We start from the raw sequence: 17,783 nt of genomic DNA on the forward strand, positions 1-17,783 counted from the left end.
CTGTGCCTGGCCAGGGACTACTCTTGAATTCACGAAACCAAGACAAAACCAACTTTTAAAAATCACCCTGAGGATAGGCCACTGTCTGTGTTTGTTGCTGAGAATAGGGAATATTTTTTCCCCCTCAGGTCAGAACTGTTTTGATTTTCACCGTTCACCTCTTTCCATCCATCCTCCAGGTCCCCTTGCAGAAAGAGCTCTGCGGCATACAGTGGCCACAGCGGGCCAGGTGCTCGCTAATCGATCGCACCTCTCAGCAGTGGGCAGGAGGCGCTAATTAGACTCTGAGTAGCTTTTGCAGCTGCACAGAAAGTGCTGGACAGCACAAGCTGAACCCCAAGCACCATGGCCGTCTGCTGTAGGAAAAACCATAGCAGGAGATAAATATGTATCCCTGTCTCTCTCGGAGCCAAGAGCAGAGCGACTAATTCCCACCGTATGTTGAACTGCAAATCAGATGTCTTGCTCTCCTCCCACAGAAAGAAGCCTGTCCATCACAGGTGTGAGTTTGTTGGTTGAGCAGGTTTATTGAGACGTAATTCACAGACCATACAATGCACCCATTTAAGAGTACAACCCAGGGGCTTTTAGTATATTCAGAGTCACCGCAATGGATCTTAGAACCCCAAAAAGAAACACCATAGGCCGGGCGCAGTGGCTCACGCCTGTAATCCCAGCACTTTGGGAGGCCAAGGCGGGCGGATCACCTGCGGTCAAGAGTTTGAGACCAGCTTAGCCAATGTGGCAAAACCCCGTCTCTACTAAAAATACAAAAATTAGCTGGGCGTGGTGTCAGGCACCTGTAATCCCAGCTACTCGGGAGGCTGAGGCAGGAGAATGACTTGAACCTGGGAGGTGGAGGTTGCAGTGAGCCGAGATCACCCTCACTGTTTTCCAGCCTGAGTGACAGAGCGAGACTCCATCTCAAAAAAAAAAAAGGCGTCAGAAGATCTGAGGCTCTCCCATCCCTGGCAAGCAGACTTCTGGCCTCTGGGCAGCTGGTGTTTTAGGGTACCCAGGATTTGTCTTAACCCAGTATGGTGAGACTCACAGACCCAGAAATGACCGTCAGGAAGGAAGAAGTTTATATTCACAGTCCTCTGGAAGCAGGAGGCAGGGCACACCACACAGGGGCCACACGGGGAAGCACCACGGTCAGTTGAGGGACAGAGGGGAAAATATGGACAGGAGTCTTCATTGTGGTTTCCCGGGGAACAAATGGGCCAGGCAGGGTGAGCAGGTTCAGGACGGGGCCCCGAGGTGATGAGGGCAGCGGGACCGTGGCCAGGAGTGTGAGAGCCCCATAAAGGAGGCAACTGGGGGTCTGAGCTCTGCACTGGGTGCAGACCCTTTACTGTCTCTAGAAACTGGCCTGGGAGGGGCTGTGCATCCATGGTCAGCAAAGCCCCAAGATGTCAGAGCATCACAAATACGGAATAAAAGGACATAATCAATACAGCGGGTCTGTGGCAGAGCCACTGACTCATGTCTTGACCCATCAGCTATTTCAGTGGCCGCATGTGTTCCAGGAAGACTCAATTTATGACTGTCCACCTCTTATTCTATTTCATTTCATTCTTTTTCAGAGTCTTGCTCTGTCACCCAGGCTGGAGTGCAGTGGGGCAGTCATAGCTCACCACAGCCCTGAACCCCAGGGCTCAAGCAATTTTCCCACTTCAGCCTCCCAGGTAGCTGGGACTACTGGCACACACCAACATGCCTGCCTAATTTTTTGTTGTTGTTTTTTAAGAGACGAGATCTCACTGTGTTGCCCAGGCTGGTCTCTAACCTGCTGTCCCTGGTCATGACCCCAACATGTGAAAACTTCAGTGTCTTCTAAATCATCAAAGGAGGGTTTACATATATTCCCATAGATTTAGCATTACCAATAGTTTATTAAAATTCTTTGGAATCAGCATTTTTTTTTTTTTTTTTTTTTTTTTTTTTTTTGCCATCAACTTGATTTTGGGAATTGGCATTGCTTACATGCTGTTTTTTTTTTGTTTGGTTTTTTGGTTTTAGTTTTTTTCAAGACAGGATCTCACTCTGCTGCCCAGGCTGGAGTGCAGTGGCATGATCTCGGCTTACCACAACCTCTGCCTCCCAGGCTCCAGCAATTCTCCTGCCTCAGCCTTCTGAGTAGCTGTGATTACAGGTGTGCACCACCACTGCCAAGCTAATTTTTGTATTTTTAGTAGAGACAGGTTTTCCCCATGTTGGGCAGGCTGGTCTTGAACTCCTGACCTCAAATGATCCACCCCGCTCGGCCTCCCAAAGTGCTGGGATTACAGGTGTGAGCCACAACACCCAGCCAGATGCTATTTTTAGTGACTTTTTCTTCTATGGACTATTGTATTAGAGCAGAATTAATCTGATTTCAGTCAAGACCTCAGTCCACAAGCAACCATCTGTCAGCCCTGCCAGGATGCTGCTGGGCAAAGGATACATCTCGGGATTTGCGCCATATTTGTACGTTTAGGTCATAATCGCCTGGGTGGAGTTGAGTGTTGTACAGAAATGGCAAGAAATGCCTGTCCTGGACCGTGTCGCCTTTGGTTTAGGATTCCTGTTTTTTTACATAGGTGTTGCTTTGTGAGTGACATCTTCAATTGCTTTGTCTCCTATAACAATAGTAATTGTTAGTCATGTATTATGATGTCAGAATGTTTCTGGCCACTGAACAAATGTCATCTTTGCTGTGCTGGGCTGTGGAAAGAATGAACAGCTACTGAGTATATGTGCAGTGTGCTGTTACACAGCTTAGTGGCTGATGTCTTAATTGGCAAGAATTCTTGACTCCTCTGCCAGAAAATCTCTAACACACACCCACCTGCTCGTTAACAATCACCTTCAATTTACAGCTAAATTAAAAGTTGCTCAGAGGCCGGCTACGGTGGCTCAAGCCTGTAATCCCAGCACTTTGGGAGGCCGAGGCGGGTGGATCACCTGAAGTTGGGAGTTCGAGACCGGCCTGACCAACATGGAGAAACTCTGTCTCTACTAAAAATACAAAATTAGCCGGGTGTGGTGGCACATGCCTGTAATCCCAGCTACTCGGGAGGCTGAGGCAGGAGAATCGCTTGAACCTGGGAGGCAGAGGTTGCGGTGAGCTGAGATCACGCCATTGCACTCCAGCCTGGGCAACAAAAGCGGAAATCCGTCTCAAAAAAAAAAAAAAAAAAGTTGCTCAGAGAATGCTGAATCCTCTCCCAGGAGAGCTGCTGCGAGTACGTTTTCCCTAGGGTAAGCTCTGCCCACCCCATGGTTTATAACTCCGTGTTCCCAAGAAAGAGACTTCTAGCTGCTCTCTTCCTGTAACATAGACAAGCCAATGGTGTGTCGGGACCTAGGAGCCAGGAGGCCACAGGACAGATCAGATTTCTTTTTTTTTTCTTTTTTTTTGTGAGATGGAGTCTCACTTTGTTGTTCAGGCTGGAGTGCGGTGGCATGATGTCAGCTCACGGCAACCTCTGCCTCCCGGGTTCAAGCGATTCTCCTGCCTCAGCCTCCCGAGTAGCTGGGATTACAGGTGCCCGCCACCATGCCCAGCTAATTTTGTATTTTTAGTAGAGATGGGGTTTCATCATGTTGGCCAGGCTGGTCTCAAAATCCTGACCTCAGGTGATCCACCCGCGTCGGCCTTCCAAAGTGCTGGGATTACAGGCATGAGCCACTGCACCTGATCTGACAAATCAGATTTCTATTTCTCTTCTCTAAGCTCCTCTCCTCTCCTCTCCCCTCCCCTCCCTTCCCTTCCCTTCCCTTCCCCTCTCCTCTTCTCTCCTCTCTTCTCTCTTCTCTTCTCCCCTCCCCTCCCCTCCCTTCCCTTCCCCTCTCCTCCCTTCTCCTCCCCTCTTCTTTTCGAGAAGGTCCCGCTCTGTCACCCAGGCTGGAGTGCAGTGGCACAATCATAGCTCACTGCAGCCTTGAACTCCTGGGCTCAAGCAGTCCTACTGCCTCAGCCTCCCGAGTAGCTGAGACTACAGGCGTGCGCCACTTGTGCTCAGCTATTTTTTTATTTTGTGTAGAGGCGGGGTCTTGCTATGTTTCCCAGGCTGGTTTTGAACTCCTGGCCTCAAGCGATCCTTCCACCTCTACCTCCCAAAGTGCTAGGATTACAGGCGTGAGCCACCATGTCTGGCCCAGATTTCTTTTTTTTTTTTATTTTTGAGACAGAGTTTCACTCTTGTTGCCCAGGCTGGAGTGCAATGGCGTGGTCTCGGCTCACCGCAACCTCCACCTCCCGGGTTCAAGCGATTCTCCTGCCTCAGCCTCCCTAGTAGCTGGTTTTACAGGCATGTGCCACCATGCCCGGCTAATTTTGTATTTTTAGTAGAGATGGGGTTTCTCCATGTTGGCTAGGCTGGTCTTGAACTCCTCATCTCAGGTGATCCACCCACCTTGGCCTCCCAAAGTGCTGGGATTACAGGCATGAGCCACCGTGTCCGGCCGCCAGATTTCTTTTTAATGCTACTCTTTGTCCTTACCTGGGCAAAGCTTTAAGATAAAATTTTATAAAATGTAAGAGTAAACTAGCCAAGTAGCCCATCTCAACTATGCTTGTCAAATAGGAGGGAAAAACTGAACCTAATGAATGATAGTTGAGCTTTATTTATTATTTGTTTATTTTTTAGGCGGAGTCTCACTCTGTCGCCCAGGCTGGAGTGCAGTGGCGCAATCTCCCCTCACTGCAACCTCCGACTCCCGGGTTCAAGCGATTCCGTGCCTCAGCCTCCCGAGTAGCTGAGATTACAGGCATCCACCACCACGCCCTTCTAATTTTTGTATTTGGTATTTTTTATTTTTTTTAAGTAGAGACGGGGGTTTCCTGGCCAGGCTGGTCTTGAACTCCTGACCTTGTGATCAACCCACCTCGGCCTCCCAAAGTGCTGAGATTACAGGCGTGAGCCACCGCACCCGGCCATAGTTGAGCTTTATTAAGTGTTGCATCTTGGGAGGCCCAAAGCAGGAGGACCGCTTGAAGTCAGGAGTTCAAGACCAGCCTGAGCAACATAGTGAGACCCCCCCCCCCCCCCACCAACCTCTACAAGAAAATATTTTTAAATTACACAGCACACCTGTAGTCCCAGCTACTCAGGAGACTGAGGCAGAAGGATTGCTTGAACCTAGGAGTTTAAGGCTGCAGTGAGCTATGGTCGGCCACTGCACTCCAGCCTGAGCTAGAGTGAGACTGTCTCTAAAAATAATAATAATTAACTTAAAAAGTTGCATCTTTCCATGAGTAGGTGAGCTTGTCAGCGGGCACATGTATCCTATGATCTGAACCCTTAAATTAATGAACAGATGGGTGTAGACAGCGGTTTGCAGCCCCTGTTGATGTTGGGTTGGTTTATAATCACCGTATGGAACAGAATCGGAGCCTCGCGTCCACTTCGATGGTAGAGTTCTGTTCGAGTGCTGATGACCAGGGGCGGCTAAACACCATGCCCTGCCATCTCTGGGTCTTAGAGTCACCCTAACATCTGATCTAGATTAATTATCATCATGTGCGAGGTTTTGGCATGAAGCACGCCAGGCTCACCGTTTCATGATCTTAGACTATTTACAGCAAACTCAAACAGCTCACTTGCTTTTTACACCCTGCAAAGACCAAGGGAGAGCCTGGAGGGGTTGATTTTTTTTTTTCTGTTTTATTCTATCAAAGCAGCAAATACTGCAATTTCCACAGTAAATGGTCACAGTGGGGACCAATATCCTGCCCTCCCGACCCGCTGCTTCAGCCAATACAGCAAGGGAAGACGCAGCTCTGTTTTCTAGAAGGATCCCACCGAGGCATAAAAACTGCGCAGCCCAGCCTGGCGCCGCGCCGGGTCCCGGAGCCCCGGGCGCGAACATGGGGAATGCGCACTCCAAAAGCGGGGACAGGCACAGCGCGCTCCCCGGCCGCCCCGAGCTGTCTTTTTACGGCTCTTTCCCCAGGAAATGGAGCGAGAACGTCTTCTTGGATAACGAGCTGCTGACCTCCAAGATCCTGTCTGTGCTGCGGCCGCAGTCGGAGCGGGGCTTCCGCGCCGGGGACCTCCGCTACCCGACCCACTTTCTCAGCACCAACTCTGTCCTTGCCTCTGTCACAGCCTCGCTCAAGGAGCACCCCCGGGGCACCCTCCTGTCCGATGGCAGCCCGGCCCTGTCCAGGAATGTCGGTATGACGGTCTCTCAGAAAGGGGGTCCCCAGCCAACACCGAGCCCGGCTGGCCCTGGGACGCAACTCGGGTAAGCCAGGGTCCCCTCTGTGCCCTCGGGTGGGTGGTGGCATTCCCCGGGGAGCTGTTGACAGCCTCTTCGGAGGGAGACCCCGACTTAGATCTGTGTGAATCCACACGGCAGCCCCCGTGCTAAGCAGAGAAATTCCCATTAACGCTTGCTTCCAGGATCCACGCCTTTTTTGCAAAAACGATGTGTCCCGGGGTGTATTCGGCCCCTGGTGGAGCCAGTTTGCTTAGTGCCCTCGAGGGATCCTTGGACTCGCTCCTTAGGCCGGGCTCCTGACTTACTCAAGGCGATGCTCAAAGTCCTGCTGGGTGTGTGGAGGCGGCGTCCCATTATCTGTGCCTTACCTCGTTTTATAGGACTTCAAAGTGGTTCCCTTGATAATGCCTGCAGCGGTGTCCGGGTAGAAAGTGATGCTAGAAGCTGATATGTTTGTGGTGACTATTCCATGAGTTCGTGGGAAAGGGAGTAAATTATCATTTTCCTCTGAGTAAGGACTGCCCTCCCACCTTGACCATGAAACCATTTCCACTTAACTCCTGGTAGACAGGATCCCAGGGGCCCCAAGTGGGCTCCAGTGGTCTGTCAAGGAAGCTGCAATCCACACCCCGTTAGAACGTAACTAAACATTAAAGGAAGTTACTATGGAAGAAATCCTGATGTGACATTGACAGATAATCTTCCCCACCCCCCGCCCCCCACCACTTTTTTTTTTTTTCTTTAGACAGAGTCTCTATCGCCCAGGCTGGAGTTCAGTGGCACAATCTCAGCTCACTGCAACCTCCACCTCCCAGATTCAAGTGATTCCCCTGCCTCAGCCTCCCAAGTAGCTGGGATTACAGGCACCTGCCACCACACCCGGCTAATTTTTGTATTTTTAGCAGAGACGGGATTTTGCCATGTTGGGCGAGCTGGTCTCGAACTCCTGACCTCAGGTGATCCTCCTGGCTTTGGCCTCCCAAAGTCTGAGATTACAGATGTGAGACACTGCACCTGGCAAATCTCCCAATTTTTAAAAATGATCTGTAGACAAAGTTGAGGCTTCTGTGAAAATGTGGAGAGTTCTCAGAGAGTATCGAATCGGATGGAGTCACCAATGTGCCTTTGTTGCATGAGGTCGTGTGTGTTTAATTCACTTTTCTAAAACAGTTGTTTTTATTGTTTGCACTCAGACCAATCACAGGAGAGATGGATGAAGCCGATTCTGCATTTTTAAAATTTAAGCAGACAGCTGATGACTCTCTGTCCCTTACATCTCCAAACACCGAGTCCATTTTTGTAGAAGGTATGGTCATCTCCGCTCTCTCGCGGCTGCCACACAGTTCCTGTCTCTCCTGGGAAGAGCTGGGGCTCGTGTCAGCATGTCTACGGGAGGGAATTGGGGTGGCGTGGCTCTGGGCCCCCAGCAGCCACACCTCGCTCTTCCCTCAGATCCCTACACCGCCTCGCTGAGGAGTGAGATTGAGTCAGACGGCCACGAGTTTGAAGCTGAGTCCTGGAGCCTCGCCGTGGATGCAGCCTACGCCAAGAAGCAAAAGAGGGAGGTGGTGAAAAGACAAGATGTCCTTTATGGTGAGGAGTCCACAGCCCTGTGCCATCACACCGGCCCTCCACTCTCTTCTCTGCTCCCTCCCTTCCTCCCTCCCTTCCTTCCTTCCTTATCTTTTTCTTTCTTTCTTTCTCTCTTTCCTTCTCTCTTCTGTTCTCTTTCTTTCTTTCTTTCTTTTTTTTCTTTTTTGAGACACAGTCTCTCTCTATTGCCCAGGCTGGAGTACAGTGGGACAATCAGAGCTCACTGCAGCCTCGACCTGGGCTCAAGCAATCCTCCCACCTCAGCCTCCCTAGTAGCTGGGACCACAGGCATGGGCCACTACACCTGGCGAATTTTTTTATTTTCTGTAGAGTTGGGGGTCTCACCATGTTGCCCAGGCTGGTCTCAATCTCCTGAGCTCAAGTGACCCGCCCGCCTGGGCCTCCCAAAGTATTGGGATTATAGGCGTGAGCCACGGTGCCTGGCCTCTCTCTGTCTTTCTCTGTCTTTCTCTCTCCTCCCTTGGTGCAGCCCTGCCTCCCATGCCAGGAAAGAGACTGTCGGAGAGGATTTTGTTATAATACGTCCCTGTGGACATGTCTGGCTGAATGCCCAGGTCTGGCTTCTTCTTCCCTTGTTGGTGGCTGTCTTAGCCTATATAGGCAGCTCTCATAGAACACCATACACAGGGTGGCTTAGAAGCCACAGAAGTTTATTGCTTACAGTTCTAGAGGCTGGGACGTCTAAGATCAAGGCGGCGGCAGACTTAGTGTCCATGGAGGCCCCATTTCCTGGCTTCCTGCTGGTGGCATCTGGCTGTGTCCTCACAAGGTCTTCATGGTCTTTCTCAGGTCCTCTTTTTTCTTTTTTTGAGACAGGGTCTTACTCTGTCACCCAGGCTGGATGCAGTGATGCAGTCTCAGCTCCCTGCAACCTCCACCTCCCAGGTTCAAGCAATTGTCCTGCCTCAGCCTCCCGAGTAGCTGAGATGACAGTGCCTGCCACCATGCCCAGCTAATTTTTTTTTTTTTTTTTTTTTGAGATGGAGTCTCGCTCTGTCGCCCAGGCTGGAGTGCAGTGGTTCCATCTCGGCTCACCTCCACCTCCCGGGTTCAAGCAATTCTCCTGCCTCAGCCTTCCAAATAGCTGGGATTACAGGCGCCCACTGCCACGCCCAGCTAATTTTTGTATTTTTAGTAGAGGCGGTGTTTCACCATGTTGGTCAGGCTAGTCTCGGACTCCTGACCTCATGATCCGCCCACCTTGGCCTCCCAAAATGCTAGGATTACAGGCGTCAGCCACCATGCCCGGCCATGCCCGGCTCATTTTTTTATTTTTTGGTAGAGACAGGGTTTCGCTGTGTTGGCTAGGCTAGTCTCGAACTCCTGACCTCACGTGATCTGCTCACCTCAGCCTCCCAGAGTGCTGGGATTACAGACGTGAGCCACCACCCTTGGCCCTCAGGTCCTTTTCCTAAGGGCACTAGTCCCACCATGGGGTCTCTCCCCTTAGGACCTGATCACCTTCCAAGGGCTGTACCTCCTGATACTATCACCTTTGGGGTTCGAATTTCGACATACGAATTTTGGGGGACGCAAACATCTTGTTCATTGCAGTCTAGGTCTGGTCAGGGACACACACAGATGTGATGGATGAGTTTTAACAGCCACAGGAGTGTTCCTCAGAACACTCTTCTTCCTAAAACAGACTTGATAGCCAGGCATGGTGGTGTGCACCTGTAATCCCAGCTACTCGGGAGGCTGAAGCAGGAGAATCGCTTGAACCCGGGAGGCGGAGGTTGCAGTGAGCTGAGATTTTGCCACTGCACTGCAGCCTGGGCAACAGAGCAAGACTCCATCTCAAAGAAAAAAAAAAAAAACACGGACTTAAAATGTCGTCCGTTGGGTTGACACTGGGCGCAAAACCCTCCCGTGATGGGGAGGCCCAGGGTTCTCTCCTTCCCCTGCTTCTTCAGGCTGGGACCCCCCGCAGCATTCTAAACCCTGGACACCCTGGAAGTAAGAAAGATCCCAAAGGCACAAGGTCTTAGGCAGAGAACTCTCAGAAGCCAGTTCAGCACGTGAAGGGCAGGCAGCACCCACGACTGCCCAGCGGGGCCGTGGAGCCAGCATGGCTAAGTCCTGCCGTCTGTGTCCCTGCAGAGCTGATGCAGACGGAGGTGCACCACGTGCGGACGCTCAAGATCATGCTGAAGGTGTACTCCAGGGCCCTGCAGGAGGAGCTGCAGTTCAGCAGCAAGGCCATTGGCCGCCTGTTCCCATGCGCTGACGACCTGCTGGAGACGCACAGCCACTTCCTCGCTCGGCTCAAGGAGCGCCGCCAGGAGTCCCTGGAGGAGGGCAGTGACCGGAATTATGTCATCCAGAAAATCGGCGACCTCCTGGTTCAGCAGGTGGGTGCAGCCGTGTTCATCTCAACAGTCTTCAAAGCCTCTGCCTTGTCTCTGTTCCTTTCTTCTTTTCTTCTGAGATAGGGTCTTGCTGTGTCGCCCAGGCTGGAGTGCAGTGGTGCAGTCACAGCTCAATGCAGCCTCAACCTCTCAGGCTCAGGTGATCCTCCCACCTCAGCCTCCCAAGTAGCTGGGACTACAGCTATGCGCCACCATACCCGGCTAAATTTTATTTTTTGTAGAGATGAGGTCTCACTCTATGGCCCAGGCTGGTCTTGAACTCCTGAGCTCAAGTGATCCTCCTGCCTCAGCCTTCCACGTAGCTGGGACTCCAGGGAACACCATGCCTGGCTAACTTTTTATTTTTTGAAGAGATGGGGTCTTGCTTTGTTGCCCAGGCTAGTCTCAAATTCCTGGCTTAAGCAATCCCCCTGCCTCGGCATCCCAAAGTGCAGGGATCACAGGCATGAGCCATTGTGCCAGCCTTTTCCTTTCAGTAATAAAACGAGAGTGGCCCCTGAGGACACACAGTTCTGGGCCCCTTACAGCGATGCCTGCAGTTCATATTCTAGAAACACAGAAACCTAAATTAGCTAGTGTCCCTGGCCGAACACTATTCAATGTTACATTCTTCTGTGCTCTTGTTTGGTTGGTTGGTTTTTGTTTTTTGGTTCAAGTCACTTATGCTTTCAACCGTTCAAAGCTTACCTGTTGACTGAGTGCAGTGGCCCACACCTGTAATCCCAGCACTTTGGGAGGCCAAGCAGGTAAATTGCTTGAGTCCAGGAGTTCCAGACCAGCCTGGGCAACATAGCAAGACCCTGTATCTACAAAACATGAAAATAAATTAGCCAGCTGTGGTGGTGTATAGCTGTAGTCCCAGCTACTCAGGAGGCTGAGGTGGGAGGATCACTTGAGCTTGGGAGGTCAAGGCTGCAATGAGCTATGATCATGCCACTGCCCTCCAGCCTGGGCAGCAGAGCAAGACCCCATCTCGGGGGTGGGGGAAAGCATACCTGTGAACCAGCACCAACCGTGGTAGTGGTATTAACCCCAAATGATCACCCTAGGCCAAGATTTACCCAGGGGAGCTGTGCCCCTCATGTGACCTCAAACTATTTGCTCGAAGCATCCTGGGCCAACTAATTAGAAGAACACTCCTTTTGCTTTTTATGTTTCTTTTTTTGAGACAAAGTCTCACTCTGTCGCCCAGGCTGGAGTGCAGTGGTGCAATGTCGGCTCACTGCAACCTGCACCTCCCAGGTTCAAGCAATTCTCATGCCTCAGCCTCCCGAGTAGCTGGGATTACAGGCGCCTGCCACCACACCCGGCTAATTTTTTTTGTATTTTTAGTAGAGACAGGGTTTCACCATGTTGGCCAGGCTGGTCTTGAACTCTTGACCTCAGGTGATCCGCCTGCCTCAGTCTCCCAAACTGCTGGGATTACGTATGTGAGCCACTGCGCCTGGCCTGCTTTTTGTTTCTAACGTCCTTTGGCTGAAATTTACTTTTTTTCTCGGCTCTCAGGAAGTTTTACAGCATCTGTGATGCAGCAAAGCCCTGAAGCAGAAGGTTTTTTTATTTCACCTTTATGACACCTTGCGATTAGACACCCCAAACTGAAGCATTTCTCTGTTTGAGGACATATTAGAAAATGGAACTGCAGCCAGGCGCTGTGGCTCACACCTGTGACCCCAACACTTTGGGAGGCTGAGTGGGGGTGGATCACTTGAGGTTATGAGTTCAAGGCCAGCCTGACCAACATGGTCAGGTTAGCGAGGTGTGGTGGCGGCACCTGTAATCCCAGCTACTCAGGAGGCTGTGGCAGGAGAATCACTCAGACCTGGAAGGCAGTGGTTGCAGTGAGCCAAGATCACACCACTGCCCTCCAGCCTGAGCCACAGAGCAAGATGCTGTCTCTAAAAAAAATAAAAGAAAATGGAATTGCAAATAAATCTAATATTTATTTTAGCAGAGTCAGACAAATTAGATGAAAATATACTTTGGCTGGCCAGGCGTGGTGGCTCATGCCTATAATCCCAGCACTTTGGGAAGATGAGGTGGGTGGATCAAGAGGTCAAGAGTTCGAGACCAGCCTGACCAACATGGTGAAACCTGGTCTCTACTAAAAATACAAAAATTAGCAGGGCATGGTGGCATGCACCTGTAATCTCAGCTACTCAGGAGGCTGAGGCAGGAGAATCGCTTGACCCCGGGAGGTGGAGGTTGCAGTGAGCCAAGATCACGCCACTGCACTCCAGCCTGGGCAACAGAGTGAGACTCTGTCTAAAAAAAATTAGCCAGGCGTGGTGGCAGCACCTGTAATCCCAGCTACTTGGGAGACTACAGCAGGAGCATCGCTTGATCCCGGGAGACAGAGGTTGCAGTGAGCCAAGATCGCGCCATTGCACTTTAGCCTGAGCCACAGAGCAAGATGCTGTCTCAAAAAAAAAAAAAAAGAAGAAGAAAGAAAGAAAATGGAATTGCAAATAAATCTAATATTTATTTTAGCAGACTCAGACGAATTAGATGAAAATACACTTTGGCAGTTTTCGTGTTTAATTAACATTTCCATCCTTTTGTTTATCAGTTTTCAGGTGAAAATGGGGAGAGAATGAAAGAAAAGTACGGTGTGTTTTGTAGTGGCCACAATGAAGCTGTTAGTCATTACAAGTTGCTGCTTCAGCAAAACAAGAAATTTCAAAACTTGATCAAGGTAAAAACAAATTTTTTTTTTTAATCAAAAACTTATATTCTGGCCGGGCGCAGTGGCTCACGCCTGTAATCCCAGCACTTTGGGAGTCTGAGGCGGGCGGATCACGAGGTCAGGAGATCGAGACCGTCCTGGCCAACATGGTGAAACCCCGTCTCTATTAAAATACAAAAAATTAGCCGGGCATGGTGGCACGCACCTGTAATCCCAGCTACTTGGGAGGCTGAGGCAGAGGAATTGCTTGAACCCAGGAAGCAAAGGTTGCAGTGAGCCGAGATCATGCCACTGCCACTGCACTCCAGCCTGGCAACAGAGCAAGACTCTGTCTCAAAAAAACAAAAACAAAATAACAAAAAACAAAAAAAAACTTATATTCTTCACTGTGGGGTTTTTCCACAGAATTGTAGAGTCTTGAGACTTGGGAATTAAAAGGCATCTGTTATGTAGCAGTGATTTTCAAGGTTTGGTTTGGGTTTTAACTACAACCCCATTCAGAACACATCAGTGAAATCTTACATAGAATCCTGAGATGTAAAATAAAGCGGACCAGATGCAATGCCTCACGCTGTAAATCCAGCACTTCGAGAGGCCAAGGCAGGAGGATCACTTGAGGCCAGGAGTTCGAGACCAGCCTGGGCAACATAGCAAGATCCTGTCTCTACGAAAAATTTAAAAATTAGCCAGGCATGGTGGTGCACACCTGTAATCCCAGCTACTCCAGCCACTAAGGAGGGAAAATCAGTTGAGCTCAGGAGTTTAAGAGCAGCCTGGGCAACATAGCAAGATCCCATCTCTATTATATAAGATACATATATATACACACACACATATTAACAAAATCAATCAAAGAAAGCATATCTAGACTTTGTTCCTTACCAGGCCATGGTGGCCCCTGAGAGACCCCTGCAGCTCAGCATGGGACCTGCTGACCACCACTTTGTGTCATCACTGTTTGGATGACACAAAGGGTCGTTTGAAGGGGCTGCCCTGCCCCAGGAACTGGGCCTCCAGAGCCGGCCTATCTTGCCTTGGGGATGCCGTCTGTCTCAAGGAGGGTTACTCCAGATGGGCACGGTGGCTCACACCTGTAATCCCTGTAACTTTGGGAGGCCAAGGCAGGCAGATCACCTGAGGTCAGGAGTTCAGTACCAGCCTGCCCAACATGGCGAAACCCCGTCTTTACTAAAAATACAAAAAATTAGCCAGGCGTAGGCCGGGCACAGTGGCTCATGCCTGTAATCCCAGCATTTTGGGAGGTCAAGGTGGGTGGATCACGAGGTCAGGAGATCGAGACCATCCTGGCTAACATGGTGAAACCCGGTCTCTACTAAAAGTACAAAAAATTAGCCGGGCGTGGTGGTGGGCGCCTGTAGTCCCAGCTACTCGGGAGGCTGAGGCAGAAGAATGGTGTGAACCCGGGAGGCGGAGCGTGCAGTGAGCTGAGATCGCACCAATGCACTCCAGCCTGGGCAACAAGAGCGAAACTCCGTCTCAAAAAAATACAAAAAAAAAAAGGAGGGTTACTCCAAACTTTTGTCCCCTTGCTGGTCCATGTTCGCCCCCGGAGCATGTAGAATGATCTTCCTGCCTCCTTTGTGTGAGCGTGGGTAGGTGCTCGAAGCCCAGCCGGAGTCAGCCAAGTCAAGGGAGACCCCACCTCCCACGTCCTAGAAACCACACTTGGATGATGGCTAGTTGGTTCTATCAACATTCACCTCTTTAGAGGCCCTAACACTGCTGATTCCACAAGAGCTGCATCACCTGTGGCCTGGCCAGGACTTGGTTCTGCAGTGGCATTCTACACCCAGTGGTCCAAAGTTAGGAGTGACGTGCGTTTAAACTTCATTGCGTTATAGGTAGGTAGGAAAGGGAGAGGATTGTTTTGGAGCCGCAGTTCCTCAAAGCCAGGAGGGGGATTCCAATGAAACCTCCGTCCACGGACTCTTGCAAATCCCACAGCGGCTCCGGGCCTCTTCAGTGGCTCTCTGCAAGTGCTGGCATCCCTCAAATGCATACAAGAGCAGCGGGAGCAAACAAGCAGAAAATGTGCTATGCTCCCGAGAGAGTGTCAGGTGACCCCTTTTGGTTCTTAGCCAGAGGTGAGCATCAGAAAGCACCCAGGCTGGGCGTGGTGGCTCACGCTTGGAATCCCAGCACTTTTGGGGAGGCCAAGGCAGGCGGATCACTTGAGCCCAGGAGTTTGAGACCAGTCTGGGGAATATGGCGAAACCTCATCTCTACTAAAACTACAAAAATTAGCCAGGTGTGGTGGCGCACACCTGTAATCCCAGCTACTCGGAGGCTGAGACAGGAGAATCGCTTAAACTTGGGAGGCGGAGGTTGCAGTGAGCTGAGATCACACCCAGGGACCCATTCAAAAGGCACAGGCCCACTCTAGTTCTGGAGGGTTCCAGCAGTCATGGGTTAGGGGGTGTGTGTTCATGTGTACATTGTGTGTGTGGACAGCTTGACAGATGATTTCCATAATAACCCCCTGGCTGGTTCTCATTTCTTTTATTTTTTTAGAGTCAGGGTCTTGCTCTGTGGCCCAGGCTGGAGTGCAATGGAAGAATCATGGCTCACTGCAGCCTCAAACTCCTGGGCTCAAGCAAAACCTCCTGTCTCTGCTTCCTGAATAGCTGGGACTACAGGAGTGTGCCACCATGCCCAGCTAATATTTTAATTTTTTGTAGAGATGGGGTCTTGCTGTGTTGCCCAGGCTGGTCTCAAACTCCTGGTCTCAAGCATTCCTCCCACCTTGGCCTCCCAAAGTGCTGAGATTACAGGCATGAACCACCACATCTGTCCTTTGGTGGCCTTTGTATATACAGCAGGTGATCCCTGCTTTCAGGTATCTGGTGTCTGTCTCCTCCAAAGTGGCAAAGGAAAGGTCCTGGTGAGCTGAGAAAGGAAGGAGCCCCCAGCCTTGGCAGCCGATTGTTGACAAATTGGGCAGAAACCGAGATGTTAATGCAGGATCTTGCTGTCCATTTCCGAGATGTTAATGCGGGATCTTGCTGTCCGTTTCCGAGATGTTAATACGCGATCTTGCTGTCCATTTCCGAGCTGTTAATGCGGGATCTCGCTTTCTGTTTCTGAGATGTTAATACAGGCTCTTGCTGTCCATTTCCGAGATGTTAATACAGGATCTTGCTTTCCGTTTCCATTTCCAAGATGTTAATACAGGATCTTGCTGTCCATTTCCAAGACGTTAATGCGGGATCTTGCTGTCCGTTTCTGAGATGTTAATACGGGATCTTGCTGTCCGTTTCCAAGATGTTAATGCGGGATCTTGCTTTCCGTTTCCGTTTCCGAGATGTTAATACGGGATCTTGCTGTCCATTTCCGAGATGTTAATACAGGATCTTGCTTTCTGTTTCCATTTCCGAGGTGTGAATGTGGATCTTGCTTTCTGTTTCCAAGACATTAATATGGGATCTTGCTTTCCGTTTCCATTTCCAAGATGTTAATACGGGATCTTGCTGTCCATTTCCGAGATGTGAATGCAGGATCTTGCTGTCCGTTTCTGAGATGTTAATATGGGATCTTGCTGTCCGTTTCCAAGATGTTAATGCGGGATCTTGCTTTCTGTTTCCATTTCCGAGATGTTAATGTGGATCCTGCTTTCCGTTTCCGTTTCCGAGATGTTAATACGGGATCTTGCTGTCCATTTCCGAGATGTTAATACAGGATCTTGCTTTCTGTTTCCATTTCCGAGATGTTAATGTGGATCTTGCTTTCCGTTTCCGAGATGTTAATGCGGGATCTTGCTTTCCGTTTCCGAGATGTTAATGCGGGATCTTGCTTTCCGTTTCCAAGATGTTAATGTGGATCTTGCTTTCCGTTTCCGAGACGTTAATACGGGATCTTGCTGTCCGTTTCCGACATGTTAATGCGGGATCTTGCTGTCCGTTTCCGAGATGTTAATGCGGGATCTTGCTGTCCGTTTCCGAGATGTTAATGCGGGATCTTGCTTTCCGTTTCCGAGATGTTAATGCGGGATCTTGCTGTCCATTTCCGAGATATTAATGTGCATCTTGCTTTCCGTTTCCAAGATGTTAATGCGGGATCTTGCTTTCCGTTTCCAAGATGTTAATGTGGATCTTGCTTTCCGTTTCCGAGATGTTAATACGGGATCTTGCTGTCCATTTCCGAGATGTTAATGTGGGATTTTGCTGTCCATTTCGGAGATGTTAATGTGAATCTTGCATTCCGCTTCCGAGATGTTAATGCGGGATCTTGCTTTCCGTTTCCGAGATGTTAATGTGGATCTTGCTTTCCGTTTCCGAGATGCTAATACGGGATCTTGCTTTCCGTTTCCGAGATGTTAATATGGGATCTTGCATTCCATTTCCGAGATGTTAATGTGGGATCTTGCTTTCCGTTTCCGAGATGTTGATGCGGGATCTTGCTGTCCGTTTCTGAGATGTTAATACGGGATCTTGCTGTCTGTTTCCGAGATGTTAATCCGGGATCTTGCTGTCCATTTCCAAGATGTTAATGTGGGATCTTGCTTTCCATTTCCGTTTCCGAGATGTTAATACGGGATCTTGCTGTCCATTTCCGAGATGTTAATACAGGATCTTGCTTTCTGTTTCCATTTCCAAGGTGTGAATGTGGATCTTGCTTTCTGTTTCTGAGACATTAATATGGGATCTTGCTTTCCGTTTCCATTTCCAAGATATTAATACGGGATCTTGCTGTCCATTTCCGAGATGTGAATGCAGGATATTGCTGTCCGTTTCTGAGATGTTAATACGGGATCTTGCTGTCCGTTTCCAACATGTTAATGCGGGATCTTGCTTTCCGTTTCCGTTTCCGAGATGTTAATACGGGATCTTGCTTTCTGTTTCCATTTCCGAGATGTTAATGTGGATCTTGCTTTCTGTTTCCGAGAC

At 49.9% G+C, this 17,783-nt stretch overlaps 1 protein-coding gene across 14 annotated transcripts in view; it reads left to right on the plus strand.

Moving 5' to 3' along the window:
• Positions 1–17,783, plus strand: part of ARHGEF18 (Rho/Rac guanine nucleotide exchange factor 18) — a 131,491-nt gene that overhangs the window by 84,304 nt on the left and 29,404 nt on the right. For 11 of the 14 annotated variants that reach the window (XR_010153521.1, XM_063800474.1, XM_063800470.1 and 8 more), the window contains 5 exons: positions 6,096–6,234; positions 7,404–7,516; positions 7,663–7,803; positions 9,925–10,175; positions 12,763–12,888. Coding sequence is in view for 13 of the 14 variants with exons in the window: in XM_063800474.1 (XP_063656544.1) it covers positions 6,096–6,234; positions 7,404–7,516; positions 7,663–7,803; positions 9,925–10,175; positions 12,763–12,888 (770 nt within the window). In the remaining variant the exon portion in view is untranslated. Of the gene's footprint in view, positions 1–5,940; positions 6,235–7,403; positions 7,517–7,662; positions 7,804–9,924; positions 10,176–12,762; positions 12,889–17,783 lie in introns of all 14 variants that reach the window. The other 3 variants (XM_063800476.1, XM_001145436.6, XM_063800475.1) reach the window with 1 other exon arrangement.

The sequence above is a fragment of the Pan troglodytes genome, chromosome 20 (assembly GCF_028858775.2).
Source record: "Pan troglodytes isolate AG18354 chromosome 20, NHGRI_mPanTro3-v2.0_pri, whole genome shotgun sequence".
Lineage (NCBI taxonomy): Eukaryota > Metazoa > Chordata > Mammalia > Primates > Hominidae > Pan > Pan troglodytes.